The sequence below is a fragment of the Andrena cerasifolii genome, chromosome 8, assembly GCF_050908995.1.
Source record: "Andrena cerasifolii isolate SP2316 chromosome 8, iyAndCera1_principal, whole genome shotgun sequence".
Classification (NCBI taxonomy): domain Eukaryota; kingdom Metazoa; phylum Arthropoda; class Insecta; order Hymenoptera; family Andrenidae; genus Andrena; species Andrena cerasifolii.
In genome coordinates this window covers 11,882,457-11,910,219 of record NC_135125.1, presented here as the reverse complement: position 1 = coordinate 11,910,219, position 27,763 = coordinate 11,882,457, and the positions used below count along the sequence as shown (strand labels likewise).

The 27,763-nt window shown below is 51.6% G+C and overlaps 1 protein-coding gene across 1 annotated transcript; it reads left to right on the top strand.

Annotated features, from left to right (window-relative positions):
- The first annotated feature begins 507 nt into the window (after positions 1–507).
- On the top strand, positions 508–26,745 carry LOC143372143 (uncharacterized). The gene is made up of 2 exons (XM_076818090.1): positions 508–4,831; positions 20,703–26,745. Exon 2 carries the CDS (start codon positions 20,755–20,757, stop codon positions 22,117–22,119), a length of 1,365 nt encoding a protein of 454 aa, XP_076674205.1. The 5' UTR covers positions 508–4,831; positions 20,703–20,754; the 3' UTR covers positions 22,120–26,745.
- Positions 26,746–27,763: the final 1,018 nt, after the last annotated feature.

The window sequence follows — 27,763 nt, the reverse complement described above, 5'->3', positions numbered from 1 at the left end:
TGTGATTTAACCCCCAAAAATTGCATTATGACACCAACAAAAATTGAGTTGCGTTACGGATAAACAATTCTACTTGCACACCGAGTTTTATAATTTTTTGAATTTCCTTGTGAACGTAACCCCTTAAATCGCATTTTTCTTGGAATTCTGAAGGCCTAGACATATTCTGCGAACAGATTCGTATTCAGCGCGTCAAAAATCCACACTAAATGATGTATAACAAGTAAAAAAAAAACTTCAACCACACGTTATAACGGAGAAACCGAAATTTTCTTCGAAAATGTCAAGAAGTTTGACGTAGGTTTTCAAGTTCAAAACTTGTTTGTCATATATTCTCAATATTTTTTCCTTATTCTGCAACATCTTAGCTTTAACCTGAATAAAAATTCATCCCTCTATCTTATTCCTATCAAAAGCTCTACAATTTTTACATAAAAAGGAGTAGTTTGTCCTACTGTGCAGCGTCGACGTCTGGCTGACCCAATTACTCGTCCGTTTCAGTGGAATAGGCATGCCGTTCCATAGGCTGCATATTCTACTTAGCGCGCGCGTCTTCCGTCCCTACGTTCAGTGGAATAGGTACTGTCACCCAGCGAACTTCTTATAGGTGCTATTTCAAGCAGAAGAGACTCGTTTACACTTTCCTACTTGTACTAAAATTGTGCAGAATCTCTGAAACCGAGCAGTTTACTTTCTTCGAGGGGCGCAAAGAATATTTCTCTGTTACTCGTTGTACTTGGGAAACAGGCTTCCGGGCGCTCGGCTCTGTCAACGACATTTCTCGGCGCGAACCGCCTCGATTCCGCTGCTCGTGGGTCTTTTGTCGCGACAACGACGTGTCGCGAGACGTTCTCGCCGTCCCCGGCGATATTCGCGCGCGTAGGCGTCTAATGATGGGTTCTCACCGCGTGCACGCGTACGTCCCGTGTCGCGTCAATCCCGCGGGAAGTGTCATCGTACAGAATAGAATGCGAGAGGGAAGAATCCGTCGCGACGTGGTCGCGAATTCCGACCCACCTCTGCCAGCGTCAAATATCACGATCGACGATCCGCGCATTCGTGGCACCGTTGATCCAATATAACATTACCAATTCCACAGCTAACAGGCGCGAACTGTTTGTGGAAGAGGACCAGTGGCCTCATCCGCGACGTAACGATTAGAAACCCGACGAAGAAACCGTTGTAGGGGAAGAAAAACCAGACTCCTGTCGTTTCATTCGAGCAACGAAAGGTCGCAAAAAAGTCCGCGGGTCCTGGGGCGCGAGGGGAGAAGGGCGTTCGAGAGTGGCTCACGTTTCTCGATGCTCCTTTTTCATTTCTTTGATCTGGCCGTAACGCTCTGACCAGGTAACTGTGTCAGGACAGCTGTGCTCGAGATCACCGGCGACGGCGATCGTTGCGCAACAAGGCGGAGCGAGCAGATCCACGAGGATCCGATGATCTAAGGTCTCGAGGCGTATATACCTACGCTGGCCTCCTCGATTTACCCGTCGTGCTTAGTTTCTCGGCCGGCTCGGGCAACCTAAAGCTAAGAAGCTAACCAGAGATTGACCCAGAAAGCTACAGCTTGGATAAAGTTTCCGCCAAATATGGCGGCGCAAGGATGAGTAATTCGCGCCGAGCGCGACCATCCGTCGGCCGATCCGCGCTAATTTAACGGTCGCGTCGCGTTTCAATTACGCCAGGACGTTTGTTCTCTTCGATCCTTTTACGCCGCGGTTTGGTCAACCACAGCGACAGCGGAGCGGCCTTTAATTTGAACCGTGACTCTGGAACGGTGCGCGACTGGAAGTTTCACGGTTTAACGAGAGCCGGCCCGAAAATCCCGTAAACTCCACTGACCCATTCATTACACCGTGACTTCCTGGTAGTCGGGGGCCAGTAGCCTGGTGAGAAAAAAAAACAAACGAAAAAGACAACGACTTAACGATGCCTGAAAAGACAACACCAAGTCGCTTGATGTCTAAGACAGTCGACCTATCTCGAGATCTCGTGTGCTCCATATTCATAACTCGTCATCAACTAACGTTAGATGAGTTAGATATCACTTGCTGCGATTAATAATCGCGCTCTCCGTTTCAAAATGTATCTTTCGATGAGAAAAGTGAAAGATGAAGAGAGGCTCAGCGATCCTACTGTGCTCGATCGGCTGGGTTGAACCAAAAGGAGACGTAATCGACTTGCAAGCAAGTGAGGAACCGTGATCGAAACGATAACGAGTTACCTACCCCGGTCCTAGGACAACCGGATCGTCATCGCGGAGAGCCGAAGAACCGGCATCCCAGAACCTGGTGGTAGGGGCACGGTACAGTTGCGTGCGTGAAATAGTGGGCCCAGAAGCCAGGAACGAAACGAGAGTAACTCGACAAGAACCGTCCAACGTCAGTGGGAGAGTGTCGCAGGGAAACGACGAAGAGGTGGAAACGTTGACACACCGATCTACCCGCGAAACTGCTCGATAATATCGAAACAAAGGCGCACGTGCAGCAGTGAAATACAATGGCTGTGCGGCGACTGAATTTCAGGATTCTGCTGCTGCGATTTTGGATCAGAGGAGGAATTAAGTCGACACTCGCTGCGAACACCTGTGTTCATTAGACCAGGGTGTTCGTCGATGATCCAGGAAAGAAACTCCCAAGAGGCTTGCGGATAGAGGAAAAAGAAGAAAGGCATCCTCAGTGGAGCAGGCCGGTGGGGTGTCGGTGCAGTTGCAAAGGTGAATTAGCCGACCAGGAGGTTACGCCGCGATTAACCGCGGAGAGGAGATAGCGAGCGTTCTTCTCCGTCTCTCCTCTGAACGGCGCACCGTCTGGTGGGAGGATTCCGGTGTGTCGGTGTCCAGCGAGTAGGAGTGGTGCCACCAACACTTCCATCCGCCGTTGGAAAACCGTCCGTCTCGCTCCGGCGCGTTTCTCCCTTTGCAATTCGCGGAGAGGAAAGGAGCGAGGGAAAGGGAAGGCTGAGGAGGAACCTAGGCAGAGGAAACGACGAGCGTTAGAGGGAGAGGCTGGGGCCGCTCTAGCAAAAGTAGAAAAAGGACGAAGATGCTGGGAGGGGAAGGCCAGATGGAAAGAGAGAGACGCGAGATAAAGAGATGGCCAGAGGAAAGACGGGGGTAGGAGAGGGCAGGTCGCGTGCCGGCGTGGTGCTACTCCGAAGCTGAAAGAGAGGAGAGCAGAGCACCTTCCCGACGTCTCTCACGGTTAACACGCAGGGGAGCTCCTCGCTATCCCGACGCGCACACTATCCCACTCGGAGCTCACCGACGCCGCGATCCACCCAGACTACAAACGACACAAACGAACGTCCACCGTGTGTTCCTCGTGGTTCACCTACCTACCTACCTACCTACTTACCAACCTACCCGCCAACCTACGGGTTCAGTCTCCCCGCCCAGTCCGCGATAGGCTACCCTTCTCTGTGTGCGTTCTCCTCGCGTTCGCACTCTCTCTTTCTCTCTCCCTGGTCCCTCTTTCTCACCAACGCGATTCAATCCCTTCTTCCTCCTCCTTCTCCTCCTCCTCCCCCGTGGTCTACTTTCCTCTCTCTCTCCTTCTGCTGCTCTCGTGCAGCTTTTTTCTCCCTTGCTCCATGTACCGCGATATCCCTCTCTCTGTCGGCTCGCGCGACACAGCTCAGCTTTACTCACAACTATACAGAGCCTCTCGTCTCAGCGCACCACGCCGCTTGGCTCCGCGCCGCGCCTCAGCTCACCTGAGCTCGCCTCGCCTCGAACTGCCCCCCTTCTCGAGCTGGAGAGCCTCTACCCGCGGCGAGTCGCGTCTCACGAATCTCCTCGAGAGCGTTCGCTGATATTCCGCTTCGTCCACGAGGCAGACCCGACGGGGGGGATATCACACGCCTCGAGAGAGGACCTGGACAAGGAGCACCAAACGATCGCCGGACGGTGCTGAGCAACGTGCTTGACTCCTTCCGTTCCTCCGTTCCTGCAGAGCCGAGGAACGAGCAGTCAGGACTCGGCTGTCCTGTCGACACGACACGCGATCCACGCGATCGATCGGATCGCCTACCCGTGCCATCGGCCACTGGACAGGATACACACGGTCGCGCGTGCTAGATCGATCGTCGACTGGAACCGGGTCAACAATCATCGCCACTCGATCCCCTATTTCTGTCCGCCGTCGATTATCGACGATCACGCGACTGCCAAGGGAGGACGGTCTCGCAAGGAGGAGCCTCGCTCTAGTCAGGAACGGGAGGATAAAGATAAAGTTTGGTTCAGTGATCCGGAGGGACGATCTCCAAGGGACGCGCGCGAACAAGGCTCGCCCCGCGAGGAACGCGCGTCGCGATCTGTCGCTGGAACACGTGGTCGCCACGAGGCGCGAGGTACACCGCTCGCCATCGCGAGGAGAATCCCCTCGCCCGACCTCCCGAGACAGATCCGCGGGATGTTCGATCGGACGTTTCGATCTGGATAGCTGTAGAACACGGTCCGAGAGGATCCCATGAACGAAGAAGAAGAAGAGTGCTCGAGTAGTGAGGATAGTGTGCTGCTGTTGGTTCAAACGAGAGTGCTCCTTCTCTTTCCCTCTTCGCTTTCTTCTCACCTCTCACTCTGTTCCTCCCCGACCGACTGACTCTTCTATCGTATCTCTCTGTCTGTCTATCTGTCTCTCCTCGACTCCCGTGGAAATCGTGGTGAACTCGCAACGCAGTTACCCGTGGCTAAGCAAGGGAGGAAAGCAGCAAAGGGGAAACGAGTTTGAGAAGAAACGAAACACGGAAACAGGTGGGACAGTGAGAAAACCGTTCACCGGAAGTGCAGCCAAGCTACCCCCGGTTTCAAGGTCGTGGAATGACGTATAAGGTAAATTCATTTGCTTTTTCAACCCGCTCCCGTTCCTTTTCCGCGACCAAGGGTCCGCGCGTTGCAACCGCGGCCGGCGCGGCGCCTCTGAATATTTATGAAGCCGCCTGATCTCGCTCGAACCCCGCCGCCGTGTGAACGGAGCGAAGACGAGACGACGAAGAAAACGCGGCTGCCTCAAATTGATTGAGACATTTCGCCGAGCTCCCGCAACCCACCCGTCCAACAAATCCCGCTTCTCGATCGGTGTACACCGCGCAGGGTGTCTTCCCCTCGGTAATCCATCTTCGCGAGAGGGTGTCTTACAATTCCCCCCAGGGAATTCAAGTTCGGAGTGTCTGCGCTCGAGGAAGTTGCGTGCCGATGTAAACAGTCGCTGCATCGAGGATAAAGCGGAGGGATAACGAATAGATCCATAGATCGTTTTCCGTAACGCAGGAACGAGACAGCGTTCGCACGAAGCGCTGCGAGGCGTCTGCTCCAGGCGTCTAATTCGCCGAGGAACCAGTTTCGAAGTCGCGCTTGCGATTCCGCTTGAAAAGTAAGCGTCGCCCACGCTCGTCCTTATATCACCGAACGGTTCGTTCTGCTGCTCAAGCAACGAGACACCGCGAAAGCTATGTTCCCAACGCGATGCCTGGCGTTTCCTCGTTCATAAATTTACGCGCCTCCAGACACTGGCGAGGGACTGCGCCCATTCGAGGGACCGTAGTAACGCGAGATAACCCCGCGCAAGGTGATCACGCCTCGCGCGAAAACCTCTCTCGTTATTCGTGGGAGGCGGATTTTCATTCATTTCTTTCCACGCGCATCGCGTCCGACGCGACTGGCCCAAAACGCTTACGAGTCCCACAGCGAGCGGCTTCTAGCGCGTCCGCCGTCTACCCATTCCGTCGTTCGGTGTCCCAGCGAACGTCAGACGCAGCTCCGAGCGATAAAGTTTTTCCATCGGCTTCACCTAGCCATTAACTTCCGTGAACTGTTAATCTCATTAAACTGCTAATGCGTTATTTACTCGTGCGCAACTCCACTCGGATGGATCTTTTTTCCCCTCGACTCTATCGCCTGCTCGCGTCTTCTTGTACGTCTGTTTGCTGGGTCGGTTCGCATGGTCGGCGATCGAGGAAGGAAACGTTGGTCGTAGGATTCTCATGGCCGCGCGAGGATATTCGTGGGTGCCGCATAAATCTCGCCGAGTCGGTCGTCCGTCCGCTCTTAACGATCCAATGATTAAATGCCACGAATTCCCCGAACCGAGATACATTATTCATAGAGAACAGGGCCCGTTCGATAGCGCACGCAGCGCTTACGGTTCCGAGGGTGCAGCAACGTTAACAGTTAATTGATAACAGGTAAGCCAGCGGCGAGGCGCCTCGATTTTTGTTGCAGCCGCCACGCCGATCGAAATAGACCGACAACACCGTTAACGGCACACGCTCACGGGCTCGCGAGCTCGCGAAACCAATGGGATCGCCGCTCCCTCCATCTCCTCCCGCGAGCTCTCGTTATTTCCTTTTTCCGTTTCGACCTGCTGCTCGCCACCGCGATCGCTCTCCCCATTAACGATTCATAACGACCTTCGCGACCGTCTCCCCTATCTTCCGCGATAATTCACCGCCGACCGCTGCATTTTTTCTCGCCACGCGGATCTGGTCGGCTATTTACGTCGGCGCGGTTGGTACAATTAACGCGGCGGGCTCTGATAAGCCACAAGGATCCAGTGCGGCTCGTACGAGAGCGCGCGCCGATTTATCGCCCAGCGGGACAACTCCTTCGCGTCGACGATCGATAGCTGGATCCCGCCGAGGATCGCAGAAGAAGCTGGCGCGAAAGCTGTCCTTTACCAGGCGTCGCTTCGGACGGGACCGGGTGCACGATCCAGCGCGACAATTGTAGCAGAGTTGCACGAACCGGCTGCAGGTCGCTCCCCCTTTTTTTTCTTTGCCGATTGCCCAACGATCGCGATGCGTAAACGTGTGCCGACGTTATTTGAATACGGCCACCGTTACGAGAATGGAAAGGCGCGACAATCATGAGAGACTCCCAGAGGTTCGAGGCTCGAACAATGTCCTCGCCCCGCGATCCACGGCTCTGGACTGGCGCAAACGGCAATAAAACGGTTCCTCAACGACAGCGCCGTCTTTGAGGCCGCTCGCCTGTCATCGTGTTACCTTATTGTCCGCTGCAGCCGCTCGGAAACTCTGGCAAAACCCCGGCGACGCTATTAGCCTCGGGTCCCATAGGCGCTTTCCACCCGCGGAATTTAGACCCGCTCCCATCCTGACGCGCGTGAAACCCAAGATATCGCCGGTTAATATCTACGAAGCTGTAAGAGATGGCTCGATTTCCGCGAGGGACTCGCGAGCCAACCCCGATAAGATTGTCCTCCGCTGGCCCGGCTCGCGGAGAATCGCGTTTAACGAGAATTTATACGTTCTTTTTCTAGAAGAGGCTCGCGGTTGTAAATGCAAATTCGACCGGGTGGCGAGGAGGGACGCGGATCTTCGGTGGCATAAAGCTGCTGCGTGGGCACGCGCACCGAGCAGCGCGTCTATTTATACGCGCGCGTGTACAATGGGCCTCGCTGCTTTCAAATTAAATTCGAGCAGTATCGCAATGCCATTGTTAAGCTCATTGCCGTCGTCGAGGACTCCACCTATCGTAGACGACGACCGACGCACGCCCACTTCTTCTCCGCCGTGGCGAAAAATTCATCGCGATTCAACGATCCACCGCTACCAAGCGGGGCGACCAGGCTGCAGGCCTACGGTCGCTCGCTCGCTCGCTCGCTCGCTCCTTTAGCGAAAAGATACGTCAGATGGTGTGTTTTTAAGCGCCAACATGTTTTCCTCCTGCGACTACGTTTTAATCTTTGACACAGCCGAGGGGGGACAAAAACGGCCGGTTTATAAACTGGTTGAAAGCAGCCACGCAATTCGTTAAAAGATCATTTCAGCTGCAAGTGCCGCGGCAACGACGCGACGCCGCGCCGTGACATTTTTACGAGCGCGGTGCAATCGTCCGACATTAGCATGGACATGCAATTTTTTTCTCCCGCCGCTTGATTTACAGCCGGAATAAGGAACGAAACCGTCTCGCCGGGCGTAACAAAATTGCACCCGAGACGCCGGCCGTGTTTGTCGAGTGAGAGCTTCCAAAATAAACCCGCGAATTGTTTGCGAAACTCACGCGGTCGCGGAGGATCGCCAGTGAAACTCGTGGAAAAGAAATCGCTCGGTAGATGGAAACGATCGGACTCCGTTTCGATCGAGATTCAAAAAGCCGTCCTTGGTCGTTCCGCGCGCGAAAACAATCCGGTGGCGGCGCACAGTGGGACAAACTGCTCATTTTTGTGTAAAAAGAGTAGAACTTTTGATAGGAATAAGATAGAGGGATGAATCTTTCAGGTTAAAGCTAAGATGCTGCGTCTAAAATACAAAAACTTAATTTTAAGGGTTGGTGGTGAGGGTAACTTGAAAAATATGGATTTTTTCAAAATTATTTTTACGCGACTTTGTAGATATAAGAAATCGATGTACCTTCTGTTTAAACTTATTTCGATATCTCTTACCGTTCTCGAGATATAGTCCAGGGAAAAGAAAATTCTGCATTTCTTCAAGGAGTGATTTCACCCCCAAAAGTTGCATTAAGGCACCAAAAAAAATAGGGTTGCGTTACGGATGAACTACTCTACTTGCACTTCGAGTTTCATAATTTTCTGAATTTCCGAACGTCCCTTGTGAACGTAACCCCGTAAATCGTATTTTTCTTCGAAATCTGAAGGCCTAAATAACTTCTGCGAACATATTTGAATTCAGCGCGTCAAAATCTATACGAAATAATGTATAACGAGTCAAGAAAAAACTTCAACCACGCGTTATAACAGAAAAACCGAAATTTTCTTCGAAAATGTCAAGTTTGACGTAGATTTTCAAGGTCAAAACTTGTTTGTCATACATTCTCAATGTTTTTCCCTTATTCTGCAACATCTTAGCTTTAACCTCGAAAAAGATTCATCCCTCTGTCCTATTCCTATCAAAAGCTCTATGGTTTTGACACAAAAAGGAGCAGTTTGTCCCACTGTGCGGCGGCTTTGGCAGCTTAAATTTCAGGCCACAGTCTACATTCGTGACGTAAGGATGTTAATCGAGGCACAGCCGCAACCCGGTGAATAACGAACGCGAAGACGACAGATCGGGTTAACAGTGAGCTGTTATTCAACGCGCACACGCAACGTGCGCGCTTCCCTCGCTGGCGGCGTCGCCCGAAAATCCGCCTTAAATCTTCGTGAAAGTATCTCTCTCCGTCCAATAATAATCGGCGACGCGTAATTAATTGCGCGGACGTGCCTCGATATCGACGAGCGGCTGTTGCGTTGGCTTTTATATTAATTCCATTATGCGCAGACGGTTTACGGGGCAAGCGTAGCGCCGCACAGTGTCGCGGCACGTGTTCAAAAAGCAAAAATTCGGGTTTTTAAATTTTGTATTTCATTTCATGGAATTGGTAGTAATCAGTCCTCCGACATAAGAACATCATAACTTAGTAACATAAATAAAGGATTTAAGGTCAGTAATTACATTCAAAGTCGAATAACCAAACGCAAGCTGCCACAGATTGCACATAGGAAATATTTACCCACTGAATTTTTGTTGTATTTATAAGTTCTTTTATTTTTTTCTTTTTTGAAAATATGCAAAATATATCCTTCTTTCGTTTTATTAATTAAAAATTATTGCATTTAAAGATATGGATACGTACCAGTGGTTCAAATTATTACTTTTATTTTTGTCGCATCTTCTAACTTCTGGAGAGAATTAAAAAAAAATCATATCGGTTCTTTCATTTTTTGACTATTATTAATTAGTTCTTTTTATGCTCTTTAATTTAGTGTAAATTTGATCTGCTCCCGAGATCTCATAAGAAGAAATATATTTATATAACGAAAAATTAGACAAATCTTTGCTAGAATATTTATTTTTAAAAGACACTGAGCTTTGAATTCCTTCAGATTCAACTGACAGTGATGAATATGTATAATAAGAATGAATAATTCAAAATTTATTATCAACACAAATTATTTAAAAAATTCATTTTATTATATTTATAATTGTTTCGTATGTTTTTTATTAATTTGTGTTTAAACGTATTAAAAAAAATATATATTTTATTTGTTTTACAAAAGTATGCACGATATGATTAACTAATAAAAATTATGTTCAAAAATAAATTTTGATAAATTATTTTATATTGAAAATTATCTTTTTTGTGCACAAATATGATTAACATATCAATTGCATGTAAATAACTGTATCTTAATACAAAATTGACTTTTGATTTTTTTCTTATGTACTCGTTACACCGTGCGCCGTCTGGATCGGGCCACCGGTGAATTACGATTCCCTCTGTGGCGATCGGCTTACCGATCGCGTATTCAACATCCCTGGCGCAGGTTCGAGACGCTGCTGTGCGATAATGCTTTCGACACGGGGGTAATTTAACGCGGCCAGGTAATTCGCCATTCGCGCTTTACGAGGATCGTGTAAGATCAGCTTTCGATTCTTTGTTCCCTAGCATTGTTCTCGATACTACACTGGTAGATCTCCCAACTTGGGCCGTTCGATTAATCATGCACGAATGCCCGAGTTTGGAAGATAAAGACGACTCGAGGAACGCGAGGAATTCTGCTAGAAACTAGGTGCTGCGATGGATGTTAAACTCGAGTGACGACTCGCGCGCGACACCGTTCAAAGGTAATTCCCCGGATCGGTGGATTTCCATTTAAACTTCGTTTCGCTGACGAAGTCACCGGTGCAACGAGTGCACCTGCATTATGATTCGACCGATTCGATTTGCTGCATCCAGTCGCCGTGTCGACGAAGGTTACACGCGCGTCCCCTCTTCGCCTGTCGTCGCACTTTTTTTTCCACGCGCCCGGAGGCAGAGGTCCGATCGTAACCAGTCGGCTCCGAGATCGATCGGCCCGGTGAAAGATCGCGACACCGATTCGAGACGAGCGCCCCCGAGGAGAGGAGTAGCGCGATTTAGGCTGCCGAGCGAGCGAGCGTCACGTTCGATTTGATAGTAAAATCCGCGCCGACAGCGTTATGTAACGAGAACGGAATCGTGGATGGCTTTGTTCTCGCGCTGCCAGGAAAATATGGAAGCACCGAGGCGAGCCGGGTAACAGAGAAAAAAGAGAGAAAGAGGAACGAGAGAAACGAGAGAGAAAAGAAGCTCCGCAGCTCGTTTCCTCGAATTCCCTGAATTCTCGCGGGAATCCTGTCATTTACGCTTGTTTCGCAAATGATCGGCTACCGATGGCCTTGGAAGGACACCGGGAACATGCTGCGGATGCTGCGCGGCAGGGAACCAGCCAATTTGGGCCACGATCAGGTAGCTATTAGGGAATTCTCCAGCTTCCTAGAACATCCAGTCGTTCTTTTCTCTCTGACCGTGAAATCACCAGCCAACCTGAGGATCTCTAATCTTTCCACCGGCTGCTGGATGCTGGAGGCAGCTTTTTAACAGATACATATCGCATCGGTGCTCCCGATCCCTACGGAAGCGACAGAGGCGAGGCTACAGTTTCCACGAGGCGAACGGTTTCCGCGAACAGAGGCGGCCGATTATCGCCAAGGAAACGCGCAATATCGCGTTACGAAACGGACGAAAGTGGCAACGGGGAACAACGAAACGGTACAACGTACGCGCCACGTTCGTGGAAAGTTGGTGATCGCTGATATACTGGAGCAGGGCCTGGCCAATACCGTCCACAAATATATACAACGATCGGCTCCGAAATCAGGAATAGATTTTCATGAATTTTCCTCCGAGCCGGCTCTCGCCCAGCTGCTGGCCTGATTCTCCTTTCCTCCATTCTTCGCCTCTTCCCCGTCGAAATGCCCTTTCTCCTTCCTCTTCCGCCAGTTCCTTTTCCCTGGTAGTTATCTCGGAATACGTCCATCCCTCCATCTCCGAGGAGACTGTCTTCCACCGTCGGTGCCCCGACCGTTTTCTCATGAAATATTCACGCAGAACGGTACGAAATCATCGTTCCTTAGTCAACCATCTCTCCCTCCGTTCGTGCCCCTTTCTCCGCCGGTCCATCGTGGGCGATCGCTGCCATCCCTGGCCCATTTCTTCCCCCAGCTCTCCTTTAAACTCCAGAGTAATACGGTCGACGAGTTGCGCGTGACGTAACGCGAGGGAAAAATAAGTCCGTGGAGTCGTTGCTCTCGCAACGGGTGATTTACACCCTTCCGATTTCTCGACCGCCCATTTGCACCCCTCCATTGACGGGCCGCGCGATCTCGCTCCACGGCTGGCCCCGTCGGTGGTATCGCAATTAATCACAGCAACGAGGAGGGTTTATTGGTCCGGGTCTATCGTGGCCGGCCGCGGAGGCTAATGCCGGGCCGATGCATTAATTAAAAGACGCTTTCTAATACGTCGAATTGAATTACAGTGGGTCATCGATCTCCCGGCGTGGCATCGCTCACGGGCGTTCCCCTGTCTCTGTTTTCTACGGTGTCGCGCTGCTCGTTTTCTCATCTGCCACAGATTTCACTCCTTTTAAATCACAATCGCCTATTAGAGCCGGAGAAGGTGCGCTCCCATACGTAATTTTCGTATCTCGGTCACGAGCGGACGCACGGGATCGCTCGAAATCGTCCAATTATATAATTGATTGGATCGGCCAGCGGGCCGCTTATCTAGCAGCCCCTCCGACAGATCTGCGCGCGGCAATTCCCCTCCTTTTTCACTTGGCCCGGCAGGAATTTCAATTGAGCTCGCCTTTGCGCCGCGTCCGGCGCAGCGGCAATAAGTAACGCTATTTACCTATTCGTGGGGAAAAAAGCGGGCGTTCGAGAACGTTACCGATCTCCTCCTCGGCGCCCGCAGTCTGCCGAGCAATCGAGAGGGAAACCGCTCCATTATCGAATCATTTTGAAATCGAACCGAGACTGCCAGCGAACCGATAACTTTCCTCCGCGCTCGCCGAGCAGTTTATTAGTTGGCAAAAAAGTAGCGCATATCGCGGCGTACGCATCCAGTGCACTTTCAAACCACTGGCAAAAACCACCGACGGATGCAACGTTCCGACACGTGTCTCGCGAGCCTGACAATACCTGCGCTGCCGCGAGACAAGAAGGGCTTCGAGACACCTGACGGTGTCGACAGGGTGAAAGGGATGTGTCGCACTGATAGTAGGTTAGCCAGAAGGTCCAAAGACCAGTTACTTCGACGTGGATCGCGGCAACAGTCAGCTTTACACGCTCAGACGTCAGGCAACGCGCATTTTTCAGACGCCGGGACTGGAGAAAATGATCGTGGCCTGCTCCATTGGCGTGTCTAACGGCGGAGCGAACCGTTTAATGTCTTTGTCCCCGACGAACCCTTCCTCCGTTTGCCGCGCCTTTCTCTTCGCCCGCCTGCTTCTCTGGAAACGCAACGCTCCGAATGATTTTCCGACGGTCGATCAAGAAAGACGTAGCTTCTTTCGACACTCCGGTCGGCGCGTCGACGTCGCCTCCTTTCAGGGCACTTGCGAAATCGTCCCGCTCGCGATAGTATCTGGCGTTTTCGATCCAAGGGAAGTGCCGTTGACGCACCGGTCCATTCGGCAGGGAACTTGTTTGGTTCCGAAATCGTGGAATTCATTAAATTCCAGGCAGGTAATCGCGATAATTGCGGCGGGTCGAAGGGAGTCCTCTCCGCGGGTTCGTCTCCTCGCACGAGTCACTTTCTTTTCCCGTGCCTCTTCTTCGCGTCGCTCCCCCATTATCGCGTAATTTGCAGACAAATGGCTGTTACCGTTGCCAGACGTGGCTTAAACGCGTTGCGCGATCCGTGAGAAAAATTCTCAGCCGACAGCATTGTCGGGCCAGCGATCTAACGGCCATAAATGGCATAATCTTCTTCCGGCGCGGTGGCAATATTTGGCGAATATTTCAGGCGATTAGCGCTCCGCTGGAAACGGGGCGCTTTTGCATAATGCACCGACAGCGCGCCTTTTCCTCCCCGCCCTCGTCGCTTTCTTTGTCTGCCTCTACACTTTCTAATACCACTGGTCCCTGCGTCTCCGCAAGCTTGCGTGCCTCCGTCCTCTTCCTATTTTTTTCGCCCCTTTTTCTGGCAACTTTTTCTACTCCTTCTGCATCGAGGCAGCGAACAGCGCGGAATCTAAGACGTGCCCACGGTGAGAGTCTAACCGGCGAAATTCCATCGGCGCGCCGACAGTTTAGGTTTCATAAGGAAACGCCTGAAATGAGTTGCCATTTATCTAAATCATAGAGCGACCGTAGAGAAAACTACCGAATGTTATCTCATAACGGGGACGCTGAAATATGCCCAAGCAGCTCCCCTCAAATTCTGCGAATCGCTGCGCTGGAAAACCTCTTCGGAATCGGCCGATCTGCCTCGTGACTCTGCCTCGCGTTCCCCGTGAATTCGAGCCAGCGAATTTTTCCTCGCTCGGTACCGCGCAGACGCTTTCGAATTTATATTTTATAATTTATATAGTCTCGTATAAGTCTCCAGCCAAGGAAAGCACCTGCAGCCGCTTCGCATCGCGGCTTAGTTTCGCTCCGACGAGTTGCTAACTGCGGGTAAAGCTAAGTTCCATACAAAGCCAGTGGAACTAAATCGGTTCGGACCGATAGCCAAACTCCGCGGGCCTGTTAGAAGCCTGCTTTATATTTCGCTGAAACGAGCCGCTGGTATTTGTGCCAAAGGCGCGTAGGAAGATATATTTGTCCAGCGACGTAACACCATTAGGGAAAAGAGGCCTCCCAGCGGACAGAGGAATCACGGATGATACGTCGCTTCCTTGGAAGCGGGATTGCAGTCATCGCTGACAGCATTGTCTTCCCGCGATCCTAATAGGCGACGCCTATTAGGGTCAGGCCGTCTGTAAAAGTACCGGAAGCCAGCCAGAGAGCCTTCTTAATCCATTCATCGCGAATGAAACGGGGAGATCGGCTCGCCAACCGATAAGGTTAGCGAAGCGCGATACGGCTGTGCTTCGGTGGCAAATGGAAACAGATCTCCGCTCTCGAGTAAACGAACTCGATGCACCGAAACGTCGACGCTCGATGTCCGATGCTCGGAGGAGTTGTAAAAGTGGTGGCGTAACTGCAGCACGTGAACAAAGTGCGGGATCCCGAGCAGTGTTGCGGCGTAAAGTGGAATCTCCGTTCCAGGCGTGTCTAACTAGGGACGGACAGTTTCTACTGCGAGGGCAGACTTTCTCGACGCGGGCCAATTTGCGAGGCTCGCGGATCAGTCGCGACTATTCATTCCGGCCGCCTGTCATCCGTCAATTTAAGGTCCCGCGAGTGTGTCGCGGGGAAGGGAAGAAACTCGATGCTCGTTCAGCCGTCTCATTAACGTCCAGCGTATCGCGGCGCGATACGATCAGAACGCTACGCGACGATCGCAGTGGTCCCAAATCGCCAGAAGCTGGCCAAAGCTTCTTGCTATTATAGCAGATTTGTTGTACACATATCGGTGCATCAAATGCCGCTTGAATTTCTTAAATATATTTATTGGTTTCTGAGATATAGGCCGTCAAGTTGACGAAATTCCATGCTCCTTAATGTCTTGAGAATGGGAGTATGTTTAATGTGTCAGAGAAAGTTTATCTGAAAAGATTCATATGTGAAACAGTTTACCATTAAAGGAGGTGTTATAAACATAAACTTTCCACAGAAACAAAGTAAAATATCTTTGAATTTACCCTTGTAATTCCCTTCTCAATATGTCATAAATCTTAGTCATGTTTTAATAAAACGGAAGGAAAACAAAGAGGAGTGTCACCGAGTGTCACGGTGTAACAAGTTTCTTAATATAAAGTAACATGTCAAGTATGGTATGAGAAAATTTGCGGAAATTTGTGGTTTTTTAAGTTATTTAAATTTAAAGTGCCAAGTGTATTTAGTGTACGAAAAAAACAGCATTCGTTATTTCAAACAACACTTATAATCCATAGTTTTCTTTTATTATTTTCTACGATATACTTGAAATACGTTACCTACAAATGTTGAGTTTTTTCACTAGAATCGAAAAAAATAAAATTTTCAATTTTTTTTTTAAAAATTTTGAAATTAACGTCGTCATATTAAATTCGACATTCTAATTATATCGTTTTAGTAAAAAAGCGGAAAATAATTAATGCTAAAAAAAATTAGCTTGAAAACAACATTTATACCAGTGATATTAGATCCGCCATTTGTTTTTTTGCAATTTTGTCTGCAGATTAGTAATCAGCGACCTCGAAAACTTTAGGATAGCAAGTTTAAACCAAATTTGATGTGTTTCTGATATACGAATCCGCCATATTGGATTCATCATTTCGTTTCACAAATTTTGAATTTCAGATGCGTAATTAGCGGCCCTAAAAACCCCCGAGCATGGATTTCTGACTAAATTGAAGTACGTTTTCGGGGGTTTGCCGCTTTTTAGCGATTTGGAACCACTGTGCGATGTCGTTTCTCCGTTTCTCTTTCTGCCGAAACACGGCCCGCACAGAGCTGTCCACAAGGTTGGCGGGTTGGTTGGCGGTGCGCGTAGGTGCGATCGTCGAGCTTTTATGTCGCGGGGGCGAAATCATAAATAATAATCGGCGGATTACCGGCGACGAACTCGCGCGCGCGCGTCGGGCAACGGCGAGATGTTGTCGACAAATTAATTCTGCCAGAGTGGCCGGTGCAAGCACCACGAAATACGAAGCTCGATGAATAATGAACGGTGTCGCCTGTCAGCCCGAATGAAAGTAACATTGGAAACGATTAAGCCGGCGCAGCAACGCTCGGCGACCGAACGCCACGCTCTACCACCTTTCACCGATCCTTCCCTCTTCCACCTTCATTGTTTATCGCTCCCCTTCGCTCTTAATTTACGGACCCCTCTCGAGATTCATCTTTTTCCACGTCCACGCCGGACCGCGGCTCGGTGTCCCGCGGGACCTCGACGCGCCGAGTTTCTCCTCGTTTCTGGGAACACGTCCGACATTTCGACAAGAAATTAAGCGATCAGCGTTTGGCCAACGAGTACTTCTCAGGGGCTTGGCGTGCCCCGCGACCGTTTCGATGGGATATAATTGCCAGGGGGATCTCGATCATCCAAGTGAACGGCGTATTCGGGAGCTGACGAAAAGATTACCGCGAAGTCCCGCCTCTCGATCGTAGCTCCGGCGAGTTAGCGGTCTTATTATCGACGGTTTCGATCGGCAGAGTCACCCGTGTCTCGCGCGTCGGTCAGCCAATTACGGTGTTACAGCGGCGACGCGGTGCGTCGATGCGATTACAACCATGACGGGACAGGACCCTGCGCGGCCGAAAATTGCGTCGACCCACTCGCACGCGTAGAGCAATAATTTCCACGCGCGTTGTATGGATTCAGCAACGCGTGGTGCGCTTTATCGCCGACAAGCGGGTGCTTAAAGCGGCGCGCGTCGTAATTAAATGCCGGCACCTCTTGGCCCCCTTATCGGCAACAACGATCGCGCCTCATACGGAGGCCTGTGCAAAGAGGAAGGACACGGATCGATGCGTCCTTCTTCCTTCTCCTTTTCTTCTTTTTCGCTGTCTTTCTCCGCCGTATCCACGGCCATCCAACGATCGAGATCCACCGAAATCCGCTGCAACGTCGATCCTCTCTCGCCAGACTGACAAGGAGTGGCAAGGCTTACTTGCAGCTGGCGTCTCTTAATCTCAGACTGCTTGCGTTATCAGAATAATTTGCTGGTTTCTGCAGCTTTGCAATTGGGGGACTGTAGAGTTAATTGCGCAGTGTCTCGCAAGCTGCAATCGCGCGATAATAGCGCCTCGACCGAAGGCGAATAATAAAGCAGCTCGTTAAGCTCTGAATTTGAATACTTTTTTCACTCGTCCCCCGCGTCCCGTTCCTTGCTGCCGATCAAAAAAGAGGAGACTTGCGTCACGCGAGAAATAAACGACCGATTGGAATCTTCCCCGCGAGCCTGACAACCCGGCCAGGGACGTGGCCCGTTCGAGTAACAAGTGGCGAACCGTTGCACGAGTTACATGAACGATGTTTACCGTGCCACAGGAGCGCACTTTCAACCGTATCCGGGGAATTCAGGGAGCGCGGGATGCTCAAGAAGCGATTACGTTCGAGTACTCGGATGGAAGAGGACTTTCCCCAAAATAAAGTGCGATCCCGAAAGGAAGAAGTGGCGCGGAAGAGGCTGGGCTTGGAAAAGTGTAAGATTTGCACGGGGAGAGGTCTCGCGATTGCAGAGATACGAGACAGAGTGACATCACGTACATCCAGCGAGCGTGCGGCCCTGGAGGCGCACTTATGGTACACGTAGGTGAATGTCGGGAGAGAAATCATACCGGCAAGGACGACAGAGCGAGAGGCGGAGGGTGAAGGAGAAAGAGAAGAAGAAGGAAAGAGAGACAAACCACGCCCGGCTCATCCCGACTTTCTAGAAACCGAAAACTGGATCGTGGATCTCGGCCGATCTCGAGCGGCGTCAGTCCAGCTTGATTCACGTAACAGATGTCAGTCTCCGAGGATCGTGCCCCGGCTTTCCTTCTTCTTATTTCGACGGCCGTTCCACGGAACCAGCTACCGTTTCCCGAGGACATTACTCACCGAGTCGCGCCGGAGAAACTCCGCCTTTCGGGAGATAAACCGTCGGCTGGCTGGAGGGAACCGAAATTCCGAGATGCCTGAAGTTGGCCGGGGATCTCTTAAGGGAACGCAAGTCGACCAGCTCTCGACGTCGATTAAACCGCGGCGACAGCTCGTTAAGCCCGAACCACGTGAATTCGACCGTTCGAATTCAGAAAGGAAAACGCTGACGGGCAGGCGGAGCCGCGCGCGCTTTAGATCGCCCTATCTAAAGTGGACACGCGTTACGTCGCCGGTGTTCCACTGAAAAATCTGATTAGCACACGCGAGTTTCTCCTTGCAGCGGGCCATCCAAGGGGAACAGGGGAAAGTACGATATGTAAATCGAACCTAATCAACCAGATCTAGACGGATGACACGGTGCCTATCGGCTATCGCTTTCTTCGATACCGTCCGCGGGGGAAACGGGCAAAAGAGTGACGCGCAACTCCACGCATCTGGCAAATTCTGGCAATAAACGCTCCAGTATTACAATTACACCGACAAGCGTTTCCCTTCTCGTAGAATCTATCCAGCTTTTTACAGGCAACGATCGGTCGGCGGCTTGTAAACGAAATCGTTCGCCCGTTCCGGATCATCAACAGCATCGGCGATAAAACGAATCGGCGTTTTTGAGACATACGGGCTCATACTTTCGATTCCACCTGGACAGAACGCCCGGTCGTCGTCTTCGCATTCTCCGCACTCGTAATTAACGCTTTTCACTATTGTCGGTGGCGGGAGCTTTTTGCCTTTGCTCCTTTTACGCTGGAACGGAGTTCTTGCTCCACCGCAGCTCCTCCTTTTACCCGTCTCCCCCTTCCCCGCGTCACTGTCAACGTCTTCCAGCGGATTTCTCTTTCATTGGAACCGGACAACCAGCTGAGTATTAGCTGCTTCGGTAACTAGATCGTCTCGCGTGAAACGACACCGGCTGTGAAAGGATCCCTCGATTTCTCGAATTCGCTGCAGCTTCCTTTATCCAGCGATACTCGATTACCGCGGAGAAACGAGGCGGGCGATCGCTCCGAGAGCCGCGTATCGAGCGAATTCGGTGAAACGCCGCGCTCGCAGCGAACGCTGATGGAGACTTTAACGCGTGCATAAGTAATGCTCGACGCGGTGATTTCAACGCCAGATAAGGGGAGCGTTAATGCGACGGCTCGCCTCCGCCGCGCTGTGTAATTTCCCATAATTTCTGGTAAATCGCTGTCGAGGTGCCATTGGATTACAATGTCCTCCTCCTCCCCCCGAGCTCGAATCGATTGCGAAATTAATGAAAGAAGAACGAGCCACTTTCACGTGGACACGATTAAGGGCGTTTGACGGGCCAGCCTCGATGCTTTCGATGCGGGCGCGTTAACGTGTCCATGAAAATTATGCAAACGAATCCCCCCAAGGACCGGGCCTCCTTTCGTAAGAACGAAGCCGGGACGTCGTGGTATATGATTCATTGATTAAGCTAGATAGCACGTGCCGCGCAAAAAGGACCATCGAATCGGTAGCCTAAAATATTCCTGCTGTCAATGTGTCAGCCGAGCCAGTGGTTCGCATATCCTTTCGCGCCACCTTCCTCTTTTACGCCTCACCTTAGACTCCACGGAGTTCCGTTGCGACGATCGACTTTGGCAGCCGCTTGATGGTACACGCTCGCCACGTGTCCGCTCTCGTTGCTTTTTAACATCGTCCAGTCTGACGTGGAGGCAGAAAAATGCGAGCAGTTCGAGAGATCGGTTTCTGTGGCTTATAAAATCGCCCGGTATCGCCGCCCCCGGCCATGCCAACATTTATCACTTCGCGTTTGACGCTTCGATACGTCCAGCTCTGTTTTACTTGTCCCCCCGTCTCGCTCCGACTTGTACGAGAAGCCCGCGCGAATGGAGATCCTTTCACTAACGTTTCCAAATCGTCGCTGTGTGCCAACGATCCTAATACGATCGTTCATTCTACGCCGGCCAGTTACGGGCCCGCTTTGTCGGAACGAAGAAAGGAACACAAGTGTGCTTCTGATTCATGACAGAGCGGCTTGACTTGATCGACGACGCTTTCTGAATTGAAATCACCTGCGCGGCCTCAGACATCGTGACTCGATAATTGTTTCTCGGTTCTCGAGTTGTCGGGTTTTCGAGCATCATCCTGCAACTGGACCCCTCCCGACTCTATCCCCCTTGCTTTCCTTATGATGTTGAGTACAGCACGCGTCACGTGAAATCGTTTGCGTTTGCAGGTCACCCCGAGCGAGGAGCAGGGGCAAGGACGAGGGTGACAGAGGCGGTGTGATGAGCGGATACCTCGACAGGATCACCCTGCCCCCGACGTTGCTGCACGACCCGAAGTACCCTCCAGCCATGCGGGAGAAAGACTCGAGTCCAAGGAAGATGCCGGGCCACATCAGCCCAAAGCAAGCGAGCATTTACCCCCTCAGCGTCCGCGTGCCGGACGTCGAAGAGCTACCGTACGACTTGAGTCACGGCCACGGTCGCGGCCTCTCGAGTCCCACAAGCCAACAGCAACACCAGCAACAGCCCCACATGAGTCCCGCGGCCCGGCCACCGCAGTCGCACCACCAGGACGAGCTCGACTGCGAGCCTCTCGATCTGCGCGTCGATCATAAGAAGGAGAGGCTCCGGGACGAGAACCAGAACGAGATCGAGGTGCTGAACCAGAACAGCCTCGGCGGCAGTCTCCCCTATCACACGGTACTCTTTCCTCAACACCACGCCGTCCACCCGTTAGTCCTGGAAGCCATGTACCGGTCGCACCACCACGGTTCACCGGTCCCAGATCTGCCCAAGATTCAAGTCAGAGCCCTACCCACCATGGTTCCCTTGCCGCCCAACAGATTCTCCTCCACCACGTCCTCCACGTCGTCCTCCTCGTCGCAGCCAGTCCCGAGGATACCCAGCCCAGCTGCCAGCCAGCCACAGCAGCCGCAGAGCCACCCGAGTCAACAGCAGCCGCAACAACAACAGCAGCAACAGCAGCAGCAGCAGCAAGCCTCCAGCCTTCCACCGTACTCCATCAGCGTCCAGGCTGGTCTCAAGCCCAAGGACAGATACTCGTGCAAGTTCTGCGGCAAAGTGTTCCCCAGATCCGCCAACCTGACGCGGCACCTCAGGACGCACACCGGCGAGCAGCCCTACAAGTGTAAATACTGCGAGAGGAGCTTCAGCATCTCCAGCAACCTGCAGCGCCACGTGAGGAACATCCACAACAAGGAGAAACCGTTCAAGTGCCCGCTCTGCGAGCGGTGTTTCGGCCAGCAGACCAACCTGGACAGACACCTAAAGAAACACGACGCGGACGGGCCGACGATACTGGACGAGGTGAGGTCGAGGTACCCCGGGCAGTTGCCCAGGGCCGACGAGTCTTACTTCGAGGAGATTCGCAGCTTCATGGGCAAGATCACCTCCCAGAGGCAGGGGATACCTTACTTCACCGGGCTGCTGGGCCACGGGGCCGACGAGTTCAGGAACGACAAGCAGCAGCTTCAGATAGAGGAGAAGAGGGGCGACTCTTCCTACTTCAGCGACCGGGATAACCTCAGCTCGAGGTCGAGCAGCACCACCAGCAGGCCCGAGAGCGTCCAGGAGGAGCAGAGGGAAGTGAATTCTCCACCTCTGTCACCCGGCAACAACACCTGAGCCGGGGAACCCGATCGTACCACCGACGAGCCATCGTCGGGTGCGATTAGCTAGAGGTCGAAATGTCCCTGCGAGTCGATGCGATTCCGTGGGATCGAATTAGGAATTCGGTATCGTGTCTGCAGCGAGAGGTCCAACTGCCACTAATGGACCGATCGTCGCGTGGTCCTGTTGAAGCTAGAGTTAGGAAAGCCGTCTTTCAGAGTGTAGACTTTAACGCTGGCGAAACGAACTCGCCGCGATGGACCATTTTGCCGGCCGTAACGTACCGCGCAATTCTGCAACGTTCAAATCGAGCTTCGTCGCGTTAGAGAAGGAGATTTCCCGAGTGCCGGTCGAGGACCAACAGGTGCCTTAAAAAAGTACGTGCCTAAAATATTCTCTAGAAAATCGGATAGCGAAGCGTTACACTTAAATTAAGTAGACGATAAACTCCACCTAAGTACCAACTTTTTAGTTACTCGTAGATGATCGCGCGCGCGCGCGCGCGCATTAGTGAGAGAGAGGGATAGGAAAAACGCGCGTTCCCCATCGTTGTAAATCAATCTTCGCGGAAGACAGGGGATAGCTATTACCATCAACGCTGTCCATTTAACTTCGATTTTCTTCCAATCCCGCAAAGTACAATGTAAACTCTCCCTTGCGCCTCGGAGACTGATTTACGCAACTTCCGTGACAGAGTAGGAGTCGACGCGGGGCATTTTCAAAGAGCAGGCTGTCGCAATGATGTTTCAGTGTCTGCGAGTCATTCGAAATTGTAACAAGTCAGTAACTAACGAGCCGTCTGGAGTACCCACGCGATAGACTTACACCCGCAACCTGTTGATCCAGCTCAGGTACCCCGGGATCGCTAGTTCCCGTCTTGAGGACCTGCTTCGGGGGAATAATCACCCATAAAGCAAACCTCAAGCCCTGGGGGCGATTCATCCAACTAGGAAGAACGACTGAAAACAATACTTCTGATTTTACGAGCTAGAAAGTGAATTTCAACAGAAATCAGTGAGCGGATCTGTGGGACTGTCAATCGCTAATTGGTCTGGAAATCGTTCCGAACCGGAAGGGACGGGAAATCCATTGCCTCCGAAACGAGCCATTAAGTTCTCCGCGTGGAAGCTGTCCAAGAGGCTCAAGAGTCCATAGACCCAACTATCCCCGATATTAAGAACGGAAGATGATCGGAAGGTGTCGAGTGGAAGATTTCGTATAAAAGGCAAGTGGCGTCAGGTACGTGGGAAACTTGATGCACGCAGGATCCACGCGAGACATGGAAAAGCAGCGTGCTTCCTGCCGGCGATGATCGGCAAAAAGAAAGAAACGAACAAACGAGCGGTGAGGCTGGCGAGCGCGCCGTCAGCAATCCCACACGCTGACGATCTATCCCCCTCGTTTCCTGCGGACGATCGCTGAAAACCGTACCCGGGGCGAAACGATCTAATCGCCTTCCGCTCTTCACTCTCAGCGACTGCGAATTTACAGGCACTTTCTAACCACGCTACCGACCGACGCTGGCGAACGAGAGGCACCTCGACCTTGGGAGTAAGTGGATCGCTTCGATTAATTGTACCTGATCCAGATGGAACGATGAGGGGCGTCCAGGCGAACCTTGGAAAATCAGACAAATCCTACCGATCGGAGGAAGAAGAAGGAAGGAGGAACTGCGCGATTGTTTATGGGAGGCTGCAGCTGCAACGGAACGATCCAGCCGACTGACTTCCGACGCCGATATTAGGTGGCAATTTATCGGCACTTTCTACCTTGCACGGACGTTCACTGCAAGTAGCGCAGGTGTGAATGCGATCGATCCACGCGGTCGGGAGATCCTCTTGACCTTGGCAGCGCGAACAGAGTGGTTGCCGCGCACGAGAGGCTTGGGCGTTTTCTTTGCCAAGGGTGTGCACGAGATGAAAATCGGATAGACAAGGTAAAGGATATCGGAGCGGTCGCGCGTGCTGACGCGTGAGAAACTATTCGCGCTTTCTAGCTTGGAATGCCGGCGATCCTCTAAATTGCCCGGGAAGCCAGTCACCTGCAACGAAGACGAAAATCCCTCTGGGCTTGATAAAAAAAAAAAGCGACATCCGTCAGCGTCTGGGATGAAATCGTCGCTGGAGGAAAAACCGCGCCGATGGAAACTCTGGCAGAAATGTTGCAATCGCGTCCAGCAGAAAAAGCGCAGAATGGCCGGCAGAAATGAAGTATTTAAATTTCCGATCCGGCAATTCCCCGATGCCGGGAAATAGCGATCGGCGGCCCCGCGGTTTGTTCCCTCCACTCTCCCTGACAGAGCATCAGCATGCGCATGAGGGATTAGAAGGACTCGGGGGGGGGGGGCGCTCTGGCAACGAGGTGTTCAAAATCCATTTTAAGAGCAGCGATTTCGTAAGGAGACGGATGGTACGCGAGCGTGCAATGTGCATGCGTGCAGGCGTGCGCGCGCTCACGAGGACGCGGATGGCGCGAGGTGTGACTAAGCTTCTACGGCGTAGAATCTACAGAGTAGAGATCTCTCCTCACGGATGAGGTCGAGAGAGGATGGCAGGCCCTGTTTTTCTTGCTTCACGCATACGAGATCCAGGCCCCGACGATGGCCTCGGACCTCTCTTGCTTGCGTTACACTTTTGCCACGCCCCGATCGGACGGGCAAGCTCATCGCGAAAGTGAAACGCAATAAAGGAGCCACGCCGAGGCGAGAGAGCGATCTCGACAACCATGAAACGCTAACGGAGAGATACACCGAGAGATGGAAAGATCCGGCGTGTCTGGGATCGAGAAAGAGGCAGCTCAGCCGACGGACAGAGAGGGAGAAAGAGAGAGAGAGGGATCGGATCGATCGAGACCTCGAGGCTTGGAAATCGGTTTCCTCGCAGCCTCCCACAGCCACCAATCTGTGGTCGAATGTATTTCAACCGAAATCCTCAACCGATTTGACGCGTTTAAGCCGTGACTTTGCTGATCCCGTTCTCGACGGACAGACAACGTCTCCCTTTCTTTCTCTTGCTCTCTTCCCCTCTGCCTTCCAAGATTTTGTTTTGTGAAAAGGCATCGCATCGCGGCGCGGCCAGACATTGCGAAATTTCTTCAGACAAGAGTCATACTTATCCGCGGGAATACATGCAATCAGGATGACGCGACTGTCAGAAATGTTTCGAGCACCCTATTCGTAAGATGACACAAAACGACGTAAACGGAGCGTCGATATCGCGAGGTCGGAGAGAAACGCCGACACTGACGGAGCACGATCGCCAGCAGTTTTCACGGTAAGCGATCGGCCCACCAATTACCCAGCAAAAAGCAAGCCGCGAAATTTCTCGGGGACGAGTCTATCCTATCCGCGAAATCGCGACACGTTCTCGCGTTTTCGATCTCATCTCGTTCCAGTTTACACGCGTGATGTCACTGGTCGCTGGGTGGACGGGTCAGGCCGATTTCAATTGCGACAGTCTGCCATAAAAATGAAAGAAAAAGGAGCAAGAGAGGAAAGAAAAGAAAATGCCACCGTGTCGACTTCGAGATCGCTGGACACTCTGCTCCATCATCGTGTTCGTCGGTACCTTAGACTCGCTGTTCTTGCGTTACCTTTCGACTCCGAATAGCGATTAGACCGTTCCCCTGTTTTGCCCTGCGAATCATCGTGCTGGCTTGGTGCACACGGACCTGTCGTTCTTTCTACAAATCAATTTTGATTACTCGCTAATCGGAAAGCTACTTCCCACGTTAGCTACCCTTCAGTGGCGCACCCAGAGGGGGGCCAAGGGGCCCTGGCACCACCAAAGAAGGGGCTTCGTAAAAAGAGAAGAAACTAGATTCTGTTCTTTAAATAAGATGATTGAATTTGCATTAAATGAAATTGCACTAAATAAATTTTTCTCAAAAATATTTTTATCCGTTCAACTCGGCTCCCCCCAAGATTAAGTCCTGAGCGCGCCACTGCTACCCTTTGACTCGAGCTGCCCGGCTGGAAAAGTGAAACTTCGGAGAAACAATATTCCTCGTGCACCGATCCAGTTCACACGCGTTACGGATAACATTAGCGAACTAGAGTATAATGTAATACATATAATATATGTACTCGTACACACGTGTACCTATAGCTGCTAGAATTCGAATCGAGGCTCAATTTAGTTAGTCGAAGTCATCGTAAAGATGTTAGTTTCCCGCGCATCGACGAGTTCCCGGGTTGCCGAGGGCGCGTGGGCCGGTGGGGTGAAAATTGCCAACGAGAAGGAGCGCTAGGTGCGGATGCAACGGTTCACGAAGAAGCAACGCGGTCGATGCGTCGGACTCGTGGATGCGCGATGCAAAAGGCAGCTAATCCCGCGAACACAACGTGCAATTTCAACGACGAAACTCGCCTTACACGGTCGTCTCTCGGCGCGACGCGCTGGTAAAACGCGCGCGAAGGGCTCGCGCCCCGAAATGGAAGAGATTACCATCGGTCAGATCCAAATTTGGGGAGAGACGCGCGCGCGCGCGCGCGCGCGCGCGCGCGTGTCTCGCCTTCTCCGATTGATAGTCAGCCGCGTGCGAGGTGTACCAAGCGAATTGTAAAGAGTACGTTTTAATTTTGATACTATATGAATTTATATATACACAAATGAATATAAATAGAAGTAATATATATATCTATTACATGTTACATGTATATGTAAAATCGTACCACGATTGTGATTTCACCGAGGTTACCGAGTTATACGTATTTACTGTTGTTTAGCCACGAACGCGGCGCCGTGGAGCCGACAAAGCTGTCAGGCGCTCCTTACCTTTTACAACCGCTAGATCCTAAGTGTCGAAAAGCTCAGAGCAACCTGTCGGGTTCCCCGCACGTTAACGCGTTAGTCAGAAATTCGGATGGGACCCAAGTGCCTGGAGATCGGAACGGAACTAAACGAGATCTAAATAGCTTCGTCGATTGTCGTCGCCGCGAGATCGTTCCTCTTCTCTCTTCTCCTACCAACGCCCACGCACTTTGAGATTACGCGCGCAAAAGACGCATCCATCGAGTGTTACTAACATTACCACTGTCTCGACGATCTCGTCGCGACGACAAAATTCGTCCATCGAGAGGCACAGAGCCGTCTTCACCAACGATTCCCCTCCCGTCGACGATCCATCGTTCGTCGCTCCTACTTTTCACACGCAGAAACACTGTTTGTAGCACAATGGTGACTGTATATATGTTCATATGTAACATTCGATTTTAAACAAATATATTATATATATATATATATATATGTATACGTACACAGAGCAACGTATGCGTCAAGATTCATTCTAAAGAGACTTTCGGGTCCCGTGCTTGCGTTTACTTTCTCCGCTCTTCCACCACGTTCCCGCCCCGAACCTCATTAAACTCCCCGGGTTTCTACGTCGCCCGTGAAATCGCGCTAGGCTTCGGAGCTTATTGAATCAGCACGAAATTCTGATCGAGTTACACTTAACATCCTTCTCCCTCGCGTGTAAAAGGAAGACGAGGATGACTTAATTCGACGCGAGCGGACAGCTTTCCCCAGGTAGTTTTTAAGCGACTTAATTTTTGTCGATTGCGAGACGGATCCGCGCGGTCGAGTCGACGGAAAGTTTGCCGGGCTATAACAGTCTACATCTGACAAATACGAAATTCTAATGGAGGCTCCTGGACGTACCA

Excerpts from the sequence above, each read along its gene's own strand:
- LOC143372143 (XM_076818090.1), top strand. The coding sequence starts at position 20,755 with ATGAGCGGATACCTCGACAGGATCACCCTGCCCCCGACGTTGCTGCAC.